Source organism: Solanum lycopersicum, chromosome 6 (genome assembly GCF_036512215.1).
Source record: "Solanum lycopersicum chromosome 6, SLM_r2.1".
Lineage (NCBI taxonomy): Eukaryota > Viridiplantae > Streptophyta > Magnoliopsida > Solanales > Solanaceae > Solanum > Solanum lycopersicum.
This window is the reverse complement of record NC_090805.1, coordinates 36,755,877-36,768,851: the sequence shown is the minus strand read 5'-3', so window position 1 is coordinate 36,768,851 and position 12,975 is coordinate 36,755,877. Positions and strand designations below refer to the sequence as shown.

At 37.6% G+C, this 12,975-nt stretch overlaps 1 protein-coding gene across 1 annotated transcript; it reads left to right on the top strand.

Moving 5' to 3' along the window:
• Positions 1 to 2,578: 2,578 nt before the first annotated feature.
• On the top strand, positions 2,579 to 11,632 carry LOC101246435 (trihelix transcription factor ENAP2). Its single transcript, XM_004240868.5, has 2 exons — positions 2,579 to 3,695; positions 11,197 to 11,632. The coding sequence occupies exons 1-2, from the start codon at positions 2,933 to 2,935 to the stop codon at positions 11,202 to 11,204; spliced, it is 771 nt and encodes a 256-aa protein (XP_004240916.1). The 5' UTR covers positions 2,579 to 2,932; the 3' UTR covers positions 11,205 to 11,632.
• The last annotated feature ends 1,343 nt before the right edge of the window (positions 11,633 to 12,975 follow it).

Below are 12,975 nucleotides of genomic sequence, written 5' to 3'. Positions count from 1 at the left end.
AGGAAGGCTATCTTAAACAACTCCCACCTGACCGGAACTCCGCCCAAAGCTCGGCTATCCTGCCACATCTTGCACCAAGTTTGTGCAATATCCTTGAGATGATAGGAAGACAGCTCAACCTTCTCAGTATATGTGGCCCCCATGGCCACCAAAATCTTGTGTACCTCATGCATGAATTCCTGGGAGGATGAAGTCTTGGACCTTGTGAAAATAGGAGGATTCATATTTGTAAAGTCTCGTAGCCTCTCAGCCATACTACATACCGGTGGGTTCTCCCTTTGAATATTCTATCGATTGACCTTGGCAGTCATGGCTTGAGCTTGCATGGTGATGGACTGTACCATCTGGGCCAGAGATGCGCTCACCTCAGCATCAGTCAACCCAGCAGGGTTAACTGGCATGGCTACTCCTTCAGCTGGAGCCTGGGGTGGAACTTGATTGTCCCCAGCAGTTGCTACTCCTCTCTTCTGACCAATAGTTCTCCTAGTGTTCATTCTCTGTAAACAACATTCAATTTTAGACACGCTCATAACACCAAGAAGTCAAACATTAGGAAAGGAACGATAAGATCAGAAGAAGGGAAATTTTCCTACGCATCATGCAGAACTACCATGACTTTGAAACTACTCAATGTGGTTGATGTGAACTTATTATTTCTGTAATTTAACCTAGTACTCTGATACCAACTTTGTCATGATCGGAGTCTAGACCCCAGACGAGAACGGCGTCATTGACCTCTCAGAGGTCGTAGACAAGCCTACTTACGTCATTTTTACTTCATCTAGGTTAATTTTAGCGAAAAATTTGAAACTTTTTGTTTCTTAACATACATACTAATCATCCTATTAGATTTATAATTGTTCACCATCAACCATCTAACATTAAGATCATCAAATGAAATAAATAGTTTATCATAACATAAAAATGTATACTTGCCAAAATGGCACCAATACAATGTATCAACAAAAGCGGAAAGAAACGCTAGAGGAACATACTCCACTAACTCAATCCTATAACTAAGATAGAATATAATGGGCAAGCATCCTCGAAAGCATAAGGGCCTACCAAGTCTGGATGAATGCTCCACATTCATATAGTTTCAGCGTCCACCCATAGCTTTAGCGTCCACCTGTGCCTGCACCTAAAATTGTAGAGTTGTATGGGGTTAGTACACACTTGTACTAAGTGTGGATATATGCAAGCACATACCAAGGACATGGATGATTAAGAATAGCTCTTTCCTAACAAGATGATTGTAGAAGGTCAAGTTAGTGGACTTGCCAAATTGAGATTAGGAAAGTGAGTGAGCTTTCCAAATTTGGATTAGAAAAGTTTATGAGCTTTCCAAACTTGGATTAGGAAAGTTATATCATTAGAGTAACATGCATTATTATACTTAACATTTTGCACACAACACATAACAGCGTGCACATAGCACATATCATTTTTTATATAACACATAACGTTGTTCATATCATTCATTCATATGCCATGAGACCTTTGAATCATGGGTTTGACATTAAGAGTAAGAAACTCTCACACCCTTGCCTCTTTCAGTTCTTGGGCAAAGAAACGTCCCGAGAAAGCCTCTTCAAAATAGGCCTAATGCCTAGATTCACATTCCTTACCCTAAATATGAAACACATGCAAGCACAAATTAGAAATAAACTCTAACACACGAAAAGGGATATGAAAGAAGCGAAGAAATTTCTAAATGTAGCAGCCTCCTAATCATAGGTGTGATGCGCTTCACACTGATGACTAAGACTCTACGAACACGGCTTCATGACTCCCTAGGACTCTTGGACTTTTGATCTGATACTAACTATGTCACGCCCGAGCCTACACTTTGAACGTGGTCGGCACTCGATGACCATTGCTGGCCTCGAGCGAACCCTTGTTCTAGTATACTTAACTCAGTGAAAGACAATAATTATAACTTAACTAAAAAGAATATCATAACTAAGAATGTTTATAAAGATGAAACATTCAAACTTAGCCGAAAGCTGACAAGTCAAGTCTTAACAAAAGGAATAATACTGAAAAAATCAAAAGACTAACATTAGTCTGTATATCTATGAAGCCTCTAAACTGAGATGGATCTTGGGACAGACCCCACAACATCCTAGTAACAAAAGTACTGAAAATCAATAAATGTGTCCTCCAAAATACAAGGAGGCTCACAAATGACTCCAAGTGCAAAGCTGGATCAAGGGGGCGCTGGATGCTGATCCTAGTTACTTGTGTCTGCATCATAAGACGATACAAGCGAATAAGCAAGTTTGAATATCAAAAGGGGATAGAGGTATAGGCAAACACTTAACTGTATCCTTACCCCCTTGACAAAATTTGATAAATTCTTGCATTTTCCTCTCCCTTAATTCCAAGGAGAAGAACCTATCAAGGGAAGTCGTCTTGCATGATGCCCCCATAGCATCTAGCACCTTAACCACATCATCAATGAACCTTTGCGGGTCCTCCTCCACTTCGAAGCCAAAGAAAGTACAAGGACCCGAAACGTTAAACTTTTATTTATCTACATAAAAAAAAGACTCAAAATTCAACAATAAATTGACATTAATATATATAATTGCTATTGTTAATACGAATGTATTTACAAATAAACAAATTTGCATAGATTATTTGAAAATATTCAATCGAGTGTTCAAATGCAAAAGTGAGGGGTAAATTAGAAGAAATCATAGATAATCGTAGGGATAACCCACTCTGTCCAATCATCCAATAGACAGGTGCTGACGTCCCCCTCTTCCGGTCAGATGTACGGCCAACTTCCCTTTCCCATTCCTTATCCCATTCCCCCGATGTTTCTCCCCCTCACCTCCGATCCACCTTAGCACCCTGCTCTCTCTCTTGCAAACTTCAAATACCGATCACGCCTGAATCGGAGTCGGTCGCCGATTTTCTCTCTTGTATGGAGAACCAAACTACTACTCAGAACACCTTTAGGCCTCACGCTGGAGGACGTGAAGACTGCTGGAGTGAAGGTGCTACTGAAACCCTAATCGAAGCATGGGGCGATCGCTATCTCAGGCTTAATCGCGGTAATCTCCGGCAGAAGGACTGGAAGGAAGTCGCCTACTCCGTTAATTCACGTCAAAATGGAGTTAAGCCTCAGCGCACTGATGTACAATGTAAGAACCGGATCGATACTTTGAAGAAGAAGTACAAGCTTGAGAAAAACAAGTCAACTCCTTCAAAGTGGCCCTTTTATAACCGTCTTGATTATCTCATCGCAACCAATAATGTTTCTGCCTCACCGTGTAATAGAAGACCGTCTGCCTCGATATCACTTGCCGTTAAGGAAAAAATTAGCCCCGACTCAAACTTTGGTGCATTGAATTATTCAGGTGGATCATCCAGGTTGAATTCAAGTGGTTCAAATGACAGCTCACATGATGATTTGGCCTTTGGGAGTGGAGAGAGGAAGAATAAGATGGAGTACGTAGGGTTATCCGAGGATACCACCGCATTTAAGGAATTAGCTAGGGCAATTTTGAGGTTTGGGGAGATATATGAAAGGATTGAAAGCTCAAAGCAGCAGCAGATGATGGAGTTGGAGAAGCAGAGGATGGAATTCACCAAGGACCTTGAGGTACAAAGGATGAATATGTTCATGGAAACTCAGTTACAGATTGAAAGGTCTAAATGTGCTGCCAAGCATCCCCCTTCGGCAGGTGAAAATTTAAGATATTTACTGTACCTGTTTGCATTTTCTTGGCTTCGGAAAAATAAATCTATTCTGTCTGAAAGCTGGGATTTCCTAAGATGCTGAAGAACTAGTAGAAATAATCTGTCTGAATTGAGTACTTGAAGGGGCTCTTTTGGTGTAATTTACAAACCACCTTGTTGTATGTTCTTAAAAGCAGTGAACTTTACCTAAAACATATTATCCTGTTCTTCACATGATCAATTTGATCATACTTGAAGTTAGAGCGTTGAACTATCCTTAAGAGATCGCTGATAATTCATTAGTATGGTTTCCAAAGGCCCATTTTCTGAGTAAAATTGTCAATTAAAGACGTTTTTCATGAGTGCATAACCGATCATGTTTGCAGTTAACGATGCAAGCTATTGGTTGTTGGCTGTATATATCTACATAGTTGTTGTGTTACAAGATCCTCATAGTTCCCCGCTTTTTTTGTTATACTTCTTCTTGCGTTATTAGTTAAATTATTAAGTCTTTATAATTACTGCTACGTAACTGATGTTTATTTCAAACTTTCTTTTTATTAGTGATTGTGATTGGGTCTTCAACTTTAGAATGCTCCTAGCCACATTGCGTCCTAGCTTTCCATAGTTTTCCCTAATTTTCTAGAACTTTGTGCATTCTCCAGCAGTTATAAGAGTGTATAGTTCATATGTTTGGAAGATGCAGTTAGAGGAAATGTGAGCTGACTGGTAGGCAAGTTAGAGTTTTAGATTTTTTTTACCTTGATAGTGTAAAACAAATATCTCTGACATCATAGCATGTTGCCTTCCTAAATGAGAATTGTTTATGGGTGTTGAATTCAGAATAAGTAACAATAGAGGATAAGGACAATACTCGAGGATAATTGGGTTATTACAATGAGCATAGTAAAAAAATGTATATAGGAATATGATTTTGAGTAGAACCTTTTCAAACAGCCACTAGTGCGATATGTGTAGGAGACAAGTTCATAATTGGTGAAAAATTTGATGCATGGCATGGATTATTCAACCTTTTGGGATTCTGACAAAGATGATAAATCAGGATGTAATATTGTAGAGTTGAGGAGTGTTATTAATAAGTTCCCCAAGTGATAATGTGGGTAACACTATACTATTATAGAGATCTCAATCATTTTTCGGTACGTGGTCTTTTCTAACTTTTGGGATGCGTGCAACTTTCATTACCTCTTTCCACTGACATTGTGCATGAGATGTTTTGATGATTGTCATATCCCTTAACATCTTTCTCTTTTCTGAATCTCATACTCTTTTTTCCTGAACCCTCTGTTATCTCATCACAACCTCTTTTGAAATCTTCACCCCTTCTCTCTTACCTAGAGACTAAAGTTTTTTAGTCGTGCTCTTATCTGCTACCAACTTCCTACTTCTTTTTGCCTACTCGTTTACTTGAGTACCAATCACTGAGAAACTGGAGCTTAGTATACGGTGATGAGATAGGTGTTTGATACAAAGTTGGTATGATAATATAGGGTGGAATATGGTATTTTTGGCTTGCAGCAAAAGTTTCAAGTTGTTAGAGGCAGCCAAGTGATAATTGGTTTGTACTGTTGAGAGGTGGAAAAGTTTTTTCGACATAATTACTTTTGATAAGCATTCTTGACCTTTGTCAATGTATGAAATTGGCTTCCGAGGGGAAACACAAGATATGTAGGAGATGGAGAAACAGCAATTAATTATATTCCTACCATGTCATTGTTACAATTCATGTGCACACATAAGTGTACGTGGTCGTCAAGTAATAACATGATTGTGATGCAGTTGAAAAGGTTGAATCCTACAGGGACTTTTGACAGCCAGTCTTGCGATATAACTATAGGAAAGTTGCATTAGTTGAGGGGGGGCGGGGGGGATCGCACCTTCAGCGAAGAAATAAGGTGACCAGCTGGAAGTTTTTGAAATCCCAACGATATTTTCTATATAAAAACAATCCGGAAAGCCTGATGTCTTTAAAGGACAGGGGAAACCTTTTTTTGGGTTAGTGTGCGCATGTATAGGACAAGTGCTTTCCACAAAAAAGGTAGTCTGTTTTGTTACTTCTAGTTTTACGATTTAAAGCATTAAGATTACAATGATTGAATTGGCTGTTTTGATAACACAATAAAAGACAGATTTTGGGGTTATGCCGCTTATATGTTCCACCCAGTGTCTGCGTCTAGGTTATCCTGCACATTACTACTGACCTGTTGCTTCACGAGATTAATAATAAGATTATGGTTTTCCCAACCTCTGATGTCCTTTTCGTGTTAGCCTCATACCTATATTGTTAAGCGATGAATGTTGGCTTCCACAAATGCATTTTCATATCCAATATAAAACATAAGTAGGGCAAACCTAGGTATATTTCTATCCTAGCTGTAAATCCGCTCCCGTAAGAATGCATCTACTCCATTTAACCTTATTCTATCTGAACTTCTGTCTCTCAAGTCCCTTTAGAAAATGTACATTTTTTCTACTGGTATTGAAACAGAAAAATAGTAATCATAAGGTTAAATGAATCACTCATGAGATAGTACTGCAATAACACTTAGATTACAATGCAAACTGTCATACTTTGGCCATAACCCTAGAAAAATAGATCATTTAGCCACTCATAATTCTATTACACTTGCAATCATGTTCAATGCAAGAAATAATGCTAATTAAAAAATTGATCCTAATAGAAGAAGTTGGGTCTGTTCTGTGCTCCAAATATTGATCCCCCCCCCCCACCCCACCCCACCCCTCAAAAACTTCCAAGGGTTTCTTACATAGTATGTGGAGAAGACTAAGAGGCTCCACCCAAAAATAGGTGGGACTTTATTGGCCACGTTGCCTGCGCTCGTGCTGCAAGAGCCCCCAACTTTTTTCTCCTCTAGCTGTTATAGATTGAGTTCTGTTAGAAACTCAACCCAAGCCTCGTGTCACAAGGGTCTGCTTATATTCCACACTTGGGCCTTTTTTTTGTGAGCTTTTCACCTGCGAATCAACATTACTCCTCAATTAGTTCTAGAATGCTAGTATTAGTTGGGAATATTTCGTGTTTACTCTCCAGACGAGGCATAAATGTGGGTGAAACATGGCCAAAAGACGCATTAATACGCCTAACATCAGTAATCCAAAACTTTAATTCTCTTGAAAGATATATCAGAGTCCTCACCGTGCAAGGGGCAATCAATCTATGATCATCATTCGGAGATTGAAAATAATGCTGGATGGCGGATGCACATATTTTGGGAATAAAAAAAAGGAGTTCTGTTGCAAAAGTAGCTCAAATCATGGCATGGCCTATACAGTATGAGATTGTGGAAAATGAATATCTTTAGTAAAAATAAGTTCTTAATTGGCAGATACTCTATTGAAGGTGAAATGGAATATCTAAGCAGATGTTGAATTAGTTCTTTTGGTTGTATTGCTATGATCTCATATGATCCCTCCCAGTAACATTGCACTACAACAATGAGTAGATAGAACTGGGAGTGACTATTTCTTTTTACCAGTTTTAAAGAAAAAGAGTGACTATTTCTTGTTTGATTTCCATTGAGGGTTGGGGTGAAAAGAATTTAACTGCAAGGTGGAACTTAGAAAAATCTAAGTTGTGTTTGGAGTGATGATCCCTGCCATGTCTAGATAAAGTTGTCTAGTTTTCCTGCTTATGCTAGAATCTCTTGAGGACAATTGGAGGTTAATTCGGTGGATCCTCAAAATTGATGAAGATACCAGAAATAAAGCATATATGAGATGAGCAAGGATGTGCGAAATTAACTGGTATCAAATTATTGGGTTCACTGAAGCTTATCATTGATGATCTAAAATTTGAGGTGTCATTATGGGTTGAGTCATAAGCATGGGTGGACAAGATAAGCTGGACTTGGAAATTCATATCCAGATGTGTCTGCAGCAACGCAGTGGTTCCCAATGAGGTTGGAATGTGTGAGAAGTATATTGGAGTACTGCAAAGTCAAAAAATGAATAGAGGATGGAAGCAAATGTTGAAGACCATTTCCTTGCAGTTTTTGAACTATCCTGTTGGAAAGGAAATAGAGATGCTTTGAAGATTAAAGACGTCATATCCCTTTTATAAAAAATTGATGCCTATACTTTTTGGTGTAAGTGTAGTGTGATAGAAACTCTTATCTTAGTATCAAGATTCTTGTGGATATAATAAAAACAACAATGTTGTGATCTCTCTGGTTGTTGTTTGCAATACCTTCTTGGTACTATTATGAAAGTTATCTTACCTTGTAAAGTAAATTAACATTAAAGAAATTTTAAACCTGTATGAAGAAAAACGTGTCAAATAAGGTTGAGTTTTGAAGGTGATATTGGCTAACATAATATATTGACTAAGGTTTGGTAAATAGGAATAATATCTTTTCAGCATTAATTTCGCCACGAGTTTTTTCGATCAGAACTATGCTGTTCATGAATAACATAACCATGACACCTCACCTTGAATTTGTCGTGTCAATGCATCCATCACCAAGGCTAATAAAAAAGGCTAAGGGCTGATTCCTGGTGCAACCCCATCCAAATTGGGAACTGCTCAGAGTCTCCTCCCAGTGTCCTTACATGAGTATTGGCTTCATCATATATACCCTTATTTTCCTAGTGTAAGCCACATATATACCTCTAGGCTCCAATCAACTCCATAGAACCTTCCTTGGGACTTCATGGTAAGCCTTCTCTAGGTGGATGAATATCATCGGTAAGTCCTTCGCTTCCATATATTGCTCCACCAGTCTTTTTACGAGATGAATGACTTCTGTCATTCAGGCCCTGACATGAATCTAAACAGGTTTTCAAAAATAGCCACGCCCCTCCTCCCTCTAATCTCCACCACCCTCTCCCAAACCTTCATATTGTAGCTTAGCAGCTTGATACCCTTTGGTTATTGCAATTTTAGATGTCACCCTTGTTCATGAACAACAAAATCATTGTACTTCACCTCCATTCTTCAGGCATCTTTGTGTCCTACAAACGACATTAAACAACTCTGTCAAGCACTCCACACCTGCCCTGTCTGCAACCTTCCAAAATTCAACCGGGATCTCGTCTGGCCCAGTCACTCTACCCTTATGCCAGGGGCGAACCTACATAGTGTCAAGAGGGTCCATAAGAACCCACTTCATAAAAAAATTTATATTGTATATATAGGTAGATTTGGTTTGTCTTCTGGACAATACATGTATAGATATTATATTGACTCCGGTTAAACAAAAGCAAGCCAATGGTCCAGCGGTAAAGTGGTTTCATTTTTGGAAGGAGATCCTGAGTTCGAACCAGCCAACAGCACAATACGCTTTTTTACTCTTTCCCAACACCAACCAACAACACAATACATTTGTTTCTCTTTTCCAACACATATAAGATAATTTAGGAAAGTTTTTCCAATATATTAATCTATAAAAAGAAGAAAAACTACACTATTTAAGTTTTTTCTTTTTTAAAAAATAACTAAAAATAGTTGTCAATTCAAATTCTTCATTGCTTTGTGGTTGAACCCTTTTTCTTGTGCTTTTCCTCATTATTCTGATTAAAGCATATATTTAAATTATTTATTTAATAAAAAAATTAATTAAATAATAACGATATATTAATTGATTTTTAATTAATAAAATTTAGTTTATTGTTTTCTTTTTTAAATCTCCTTCATATGTTGAACCCACATGGTAAAAACTCCTAGGTCTATTACTGCCCTATGCATCCTAAGAATAGCACCCTTAACCTCAACCTTTATACGCGACATGGATTATTACTTGTAAGCAAGTAGTCGAATTTTATGTGATATTTCTCTCATAGGAAGCAAATTGTATAGTTGAATTCAATTTTATTCTTGTTTGAACATTTATTTGATGCTTCAATTTTGAAGCTTGGCAGATGTGGTTTATCTCGGTGACTCGGTCAGTTTCTTTTCGACCAGAATGTTGGCACTTCTTTATGTTACTAAATCCTACGAAATCGAGCTCAACTGAAATAGTTGTCAAATAAGTGACCATTTTAGTGATTTGTCACTACTCTGTGTTCAACATTTTATTTGGCTAGTCATTATCGTAAATGCTACCTTTTTGGAAATTGGCATAAATTTTTCCTATGGCACTATCCAGTTCACCTCATTTTCTTTAACTTTTCGCCCTATTAATTATGGCCTTGTTTAATAAAAGCAATATATGATTACCAGATAAACACCTTCTGATAGGTCTTAACTGTGGCATCTCTAGGGCATCTTTCGTATTGCTGGCTCATTAACTTTTCATCTTTAGTTCTGGGTCTAGCTACTTATCTTGGCTTCATCTGGACATATATACTAGGATCAAAGGGTTTCTCATTTATAACAAGCAAATACTATGAGTATTTGAGACAACTGGAAATCAAATAGCAGCTGCACATGGTCTATTAGGAATCGTTTTTGAAGTTAAGCTGTGGTTTACATTCTGGCACTCACTCTTTCTTTAAAATCTGGAGCTTACTGTAAAGTTAAAAACATTTGAAAAAAAGGAACTATAACTGTACCTTTAATTTCTTTATTAGATGCTTGACTATGCCTTCATTGCAACGTCGTCAAGATGTTATAGCTAAATCTGAGCATTGGCTTGTCTGAACTAGAGTGATCTGTATCTTTTCTGGCTAAAGGTTCCCCATCCCCATACCTTACTCTGTTTAGGAACTATATTCAAAAGATTGCTGTGATTAGTTGCGAGCAGGATAATTGTAAGGGCAAAACTAATAACAAGAAAATCTACAGGGATCTGTTTGTTTTTAGAATCCAATTGCTAGCTTTTGTGTTTTTCTATAGTTTTTTCACTTTCTTATCATTGGGCCAGAGTGGCAAGTTGTCATCCGTTTCTATGGTGTTTTTTTTAATTACTTTTCCTCTTTCTTCCTGTGAATGTGTAAGACTGAGAAAGGAAGAAGTGGTCCAGTTACACTTTGTTTCATGGACTTGTATGATGTACTCTTATATTTTATACTCAGGATCTTTAGGATAAGCTAGGGTTCCTTGGAATTATAGTAATTATCCCTGTGGAGCAGAGTTTATGATTTTACTTTTCCAGAATTCCTGATACCAAATTGTCATATAGTGTGGAAAAAGATTCATGTTCAGTTCTCATCGTTGGGCATATTAATTGTTAGGATTGGAGTGTGAAATTCTATGAGGCACAAGATTTATCAACTTCTGCCTTGGAAACAGTAATGTAAAAGTTTGCACTACTTCTTTAACATAGGATTCTCTCTCCTTATCTCTCATTCATGCACAAATGTCACATACTGAGCTGTTTTTCTATTTCATTTAATTTTTTTAAAATCCCCCTTTGCTTTTAAGATTGGTAAGAAATCTTCCTCTACCTTTGGTCTTTACCTAGTGATTGAAAGTCGTCAGATGTGTTTGTATTGTTGAATGATGTCAGATGTTGCTATACACTTGAGCCTTATTGCTTAGTTTTTAGGAAGACGTTCCATTTGCTAACCTTGATGTATGTTTCACAGGAAAATAGTTTTATGCAGCAGTCACATCTACTTGGGCAAGAAATAGCTGCTGACCAAGGGCTAAAGTCACACAAAGGTGCTTGTAAATTTTTCATGTAGTTGACAGAAGAAGCTCAAGAAACTATGATAATGCTTGTATTTGGATCTGCCATGTTTGTGTACATGATATGTTGTTATGCTACAGATTAGTTGTAACTTGATATTTATTAGGGTGATTTTTTTTTCTTTCTATTTTTACTTAAAATAAGTAGGTGAGTATTAGCTGATGTTTCACCGACATCTTGATGAAAACAGTGACTGGGTTTATCACAGACTTGTTTACAATAAATCTGCAGTATTGTAGTGAACAGAGAATATTGAGGGTGTAAGAAACATTCAACTGCCTTGATACTTCTCTCTGTTAAATGATTAATGTATGTACTTCCATTATTCATAATATCATAACCCCGACTTCTGGGGTGTCGTTTGGGCTGAGCTCAGAAGCTCTGGCAGGTTGGCACATTACTGGATCGTTCTAACTAGAAACCGTAGGCTGGAGATTCTGGCTCATGCGCATCAGGAATAGAGGAATCAATGGTTCTTTGTAGTTGCTAACTAGTACCTGCTTCTCACATCAAAGTTATCCCTGTCATAGATGTGAATGTATGTAAAGTTGGCTCACGAATCATTGATGACGAACTATTCTTGATGTAAGACGAACAGTGGAACTGGAAGTGGAACAGTGTTAGCTTGTCACTCACTAGTGAGAGAAAATGAGTTTTTACTATTGGAACAAATATCAAATTTATAGTCAACTTCGTCTTCATAAAAGGATATATATATAACTTGCACTCAAACCTAATTAACCAATTACCTATAATGTTTAATCTTTGGCCGAACCGAAACAACTTTTGCAGGTGAAGACTCACTCCCTACACACACGGGTCGTAAGTGGACCTACAGGTCGTGCTGTTGAGTCTTAGGTCAGGCCGTCAGCTCCTAAAAGGAGTCCTTGACCCACGACCCCTTCCCAGGAGGCGTGGGTCCATCTATTGACCGTAGATGCCATCCGTGGGTGGCCTTTTTGGGCAGTTTTTAGTGAACTTGTTAGGGTTTTCCTCAAGGACCCTTGGTTGGTCCTTGGTGAGTTGTACCTTGAAGATTAACCCTATAACCTTGTTTTAAGCATGGGATGTTATTCTACAACATAAAATCCATAACAAACTCAATAATACACTTGTTAGACTCTAGTTTCACCTACTAGTTTTTCGGATCGTTACACTATGATAGTCTTACGTATATATATCTGAAAGAACAAATTTCTTGAAGAAGTTTGGAAGAAAAACCTAATTTGTCTTGAGCTTGAAGAAGAACATTAGCTTTCTTCAAGGAAACCTTTGAGCTTGGAATCTTGGGGATTGATATTCAGAGAAGAAACTCTTTTATGAAGTTCTTAGAGCGGAAAAACTTGAAAGAAATATTGGAGGGAAAGTTTCTCTTTATATCTTGAATTTTTGACATGAACTATAGGGTTCTTGATGGAGAAGAGGAGCTCTAGGTGAGTTTTAAGAGAATATTTAAAATAATCGAATGATTAGATAAATGATTTTGACAAAAAAAACCTGTTAGTTGGATGATATACTTCGTTAAAACACCCAAAATTCATTTAGAATAGGATTAAAAAGCTTGGAAAAGGACTAAAATTACCCTAAAACACGTGAATAAATTTTTGAAAAGAATCACTCTGCGCTCCGTGTAAAATTCTATCATTTGTAGTACAAGCCGTGGAACATTGGTTGT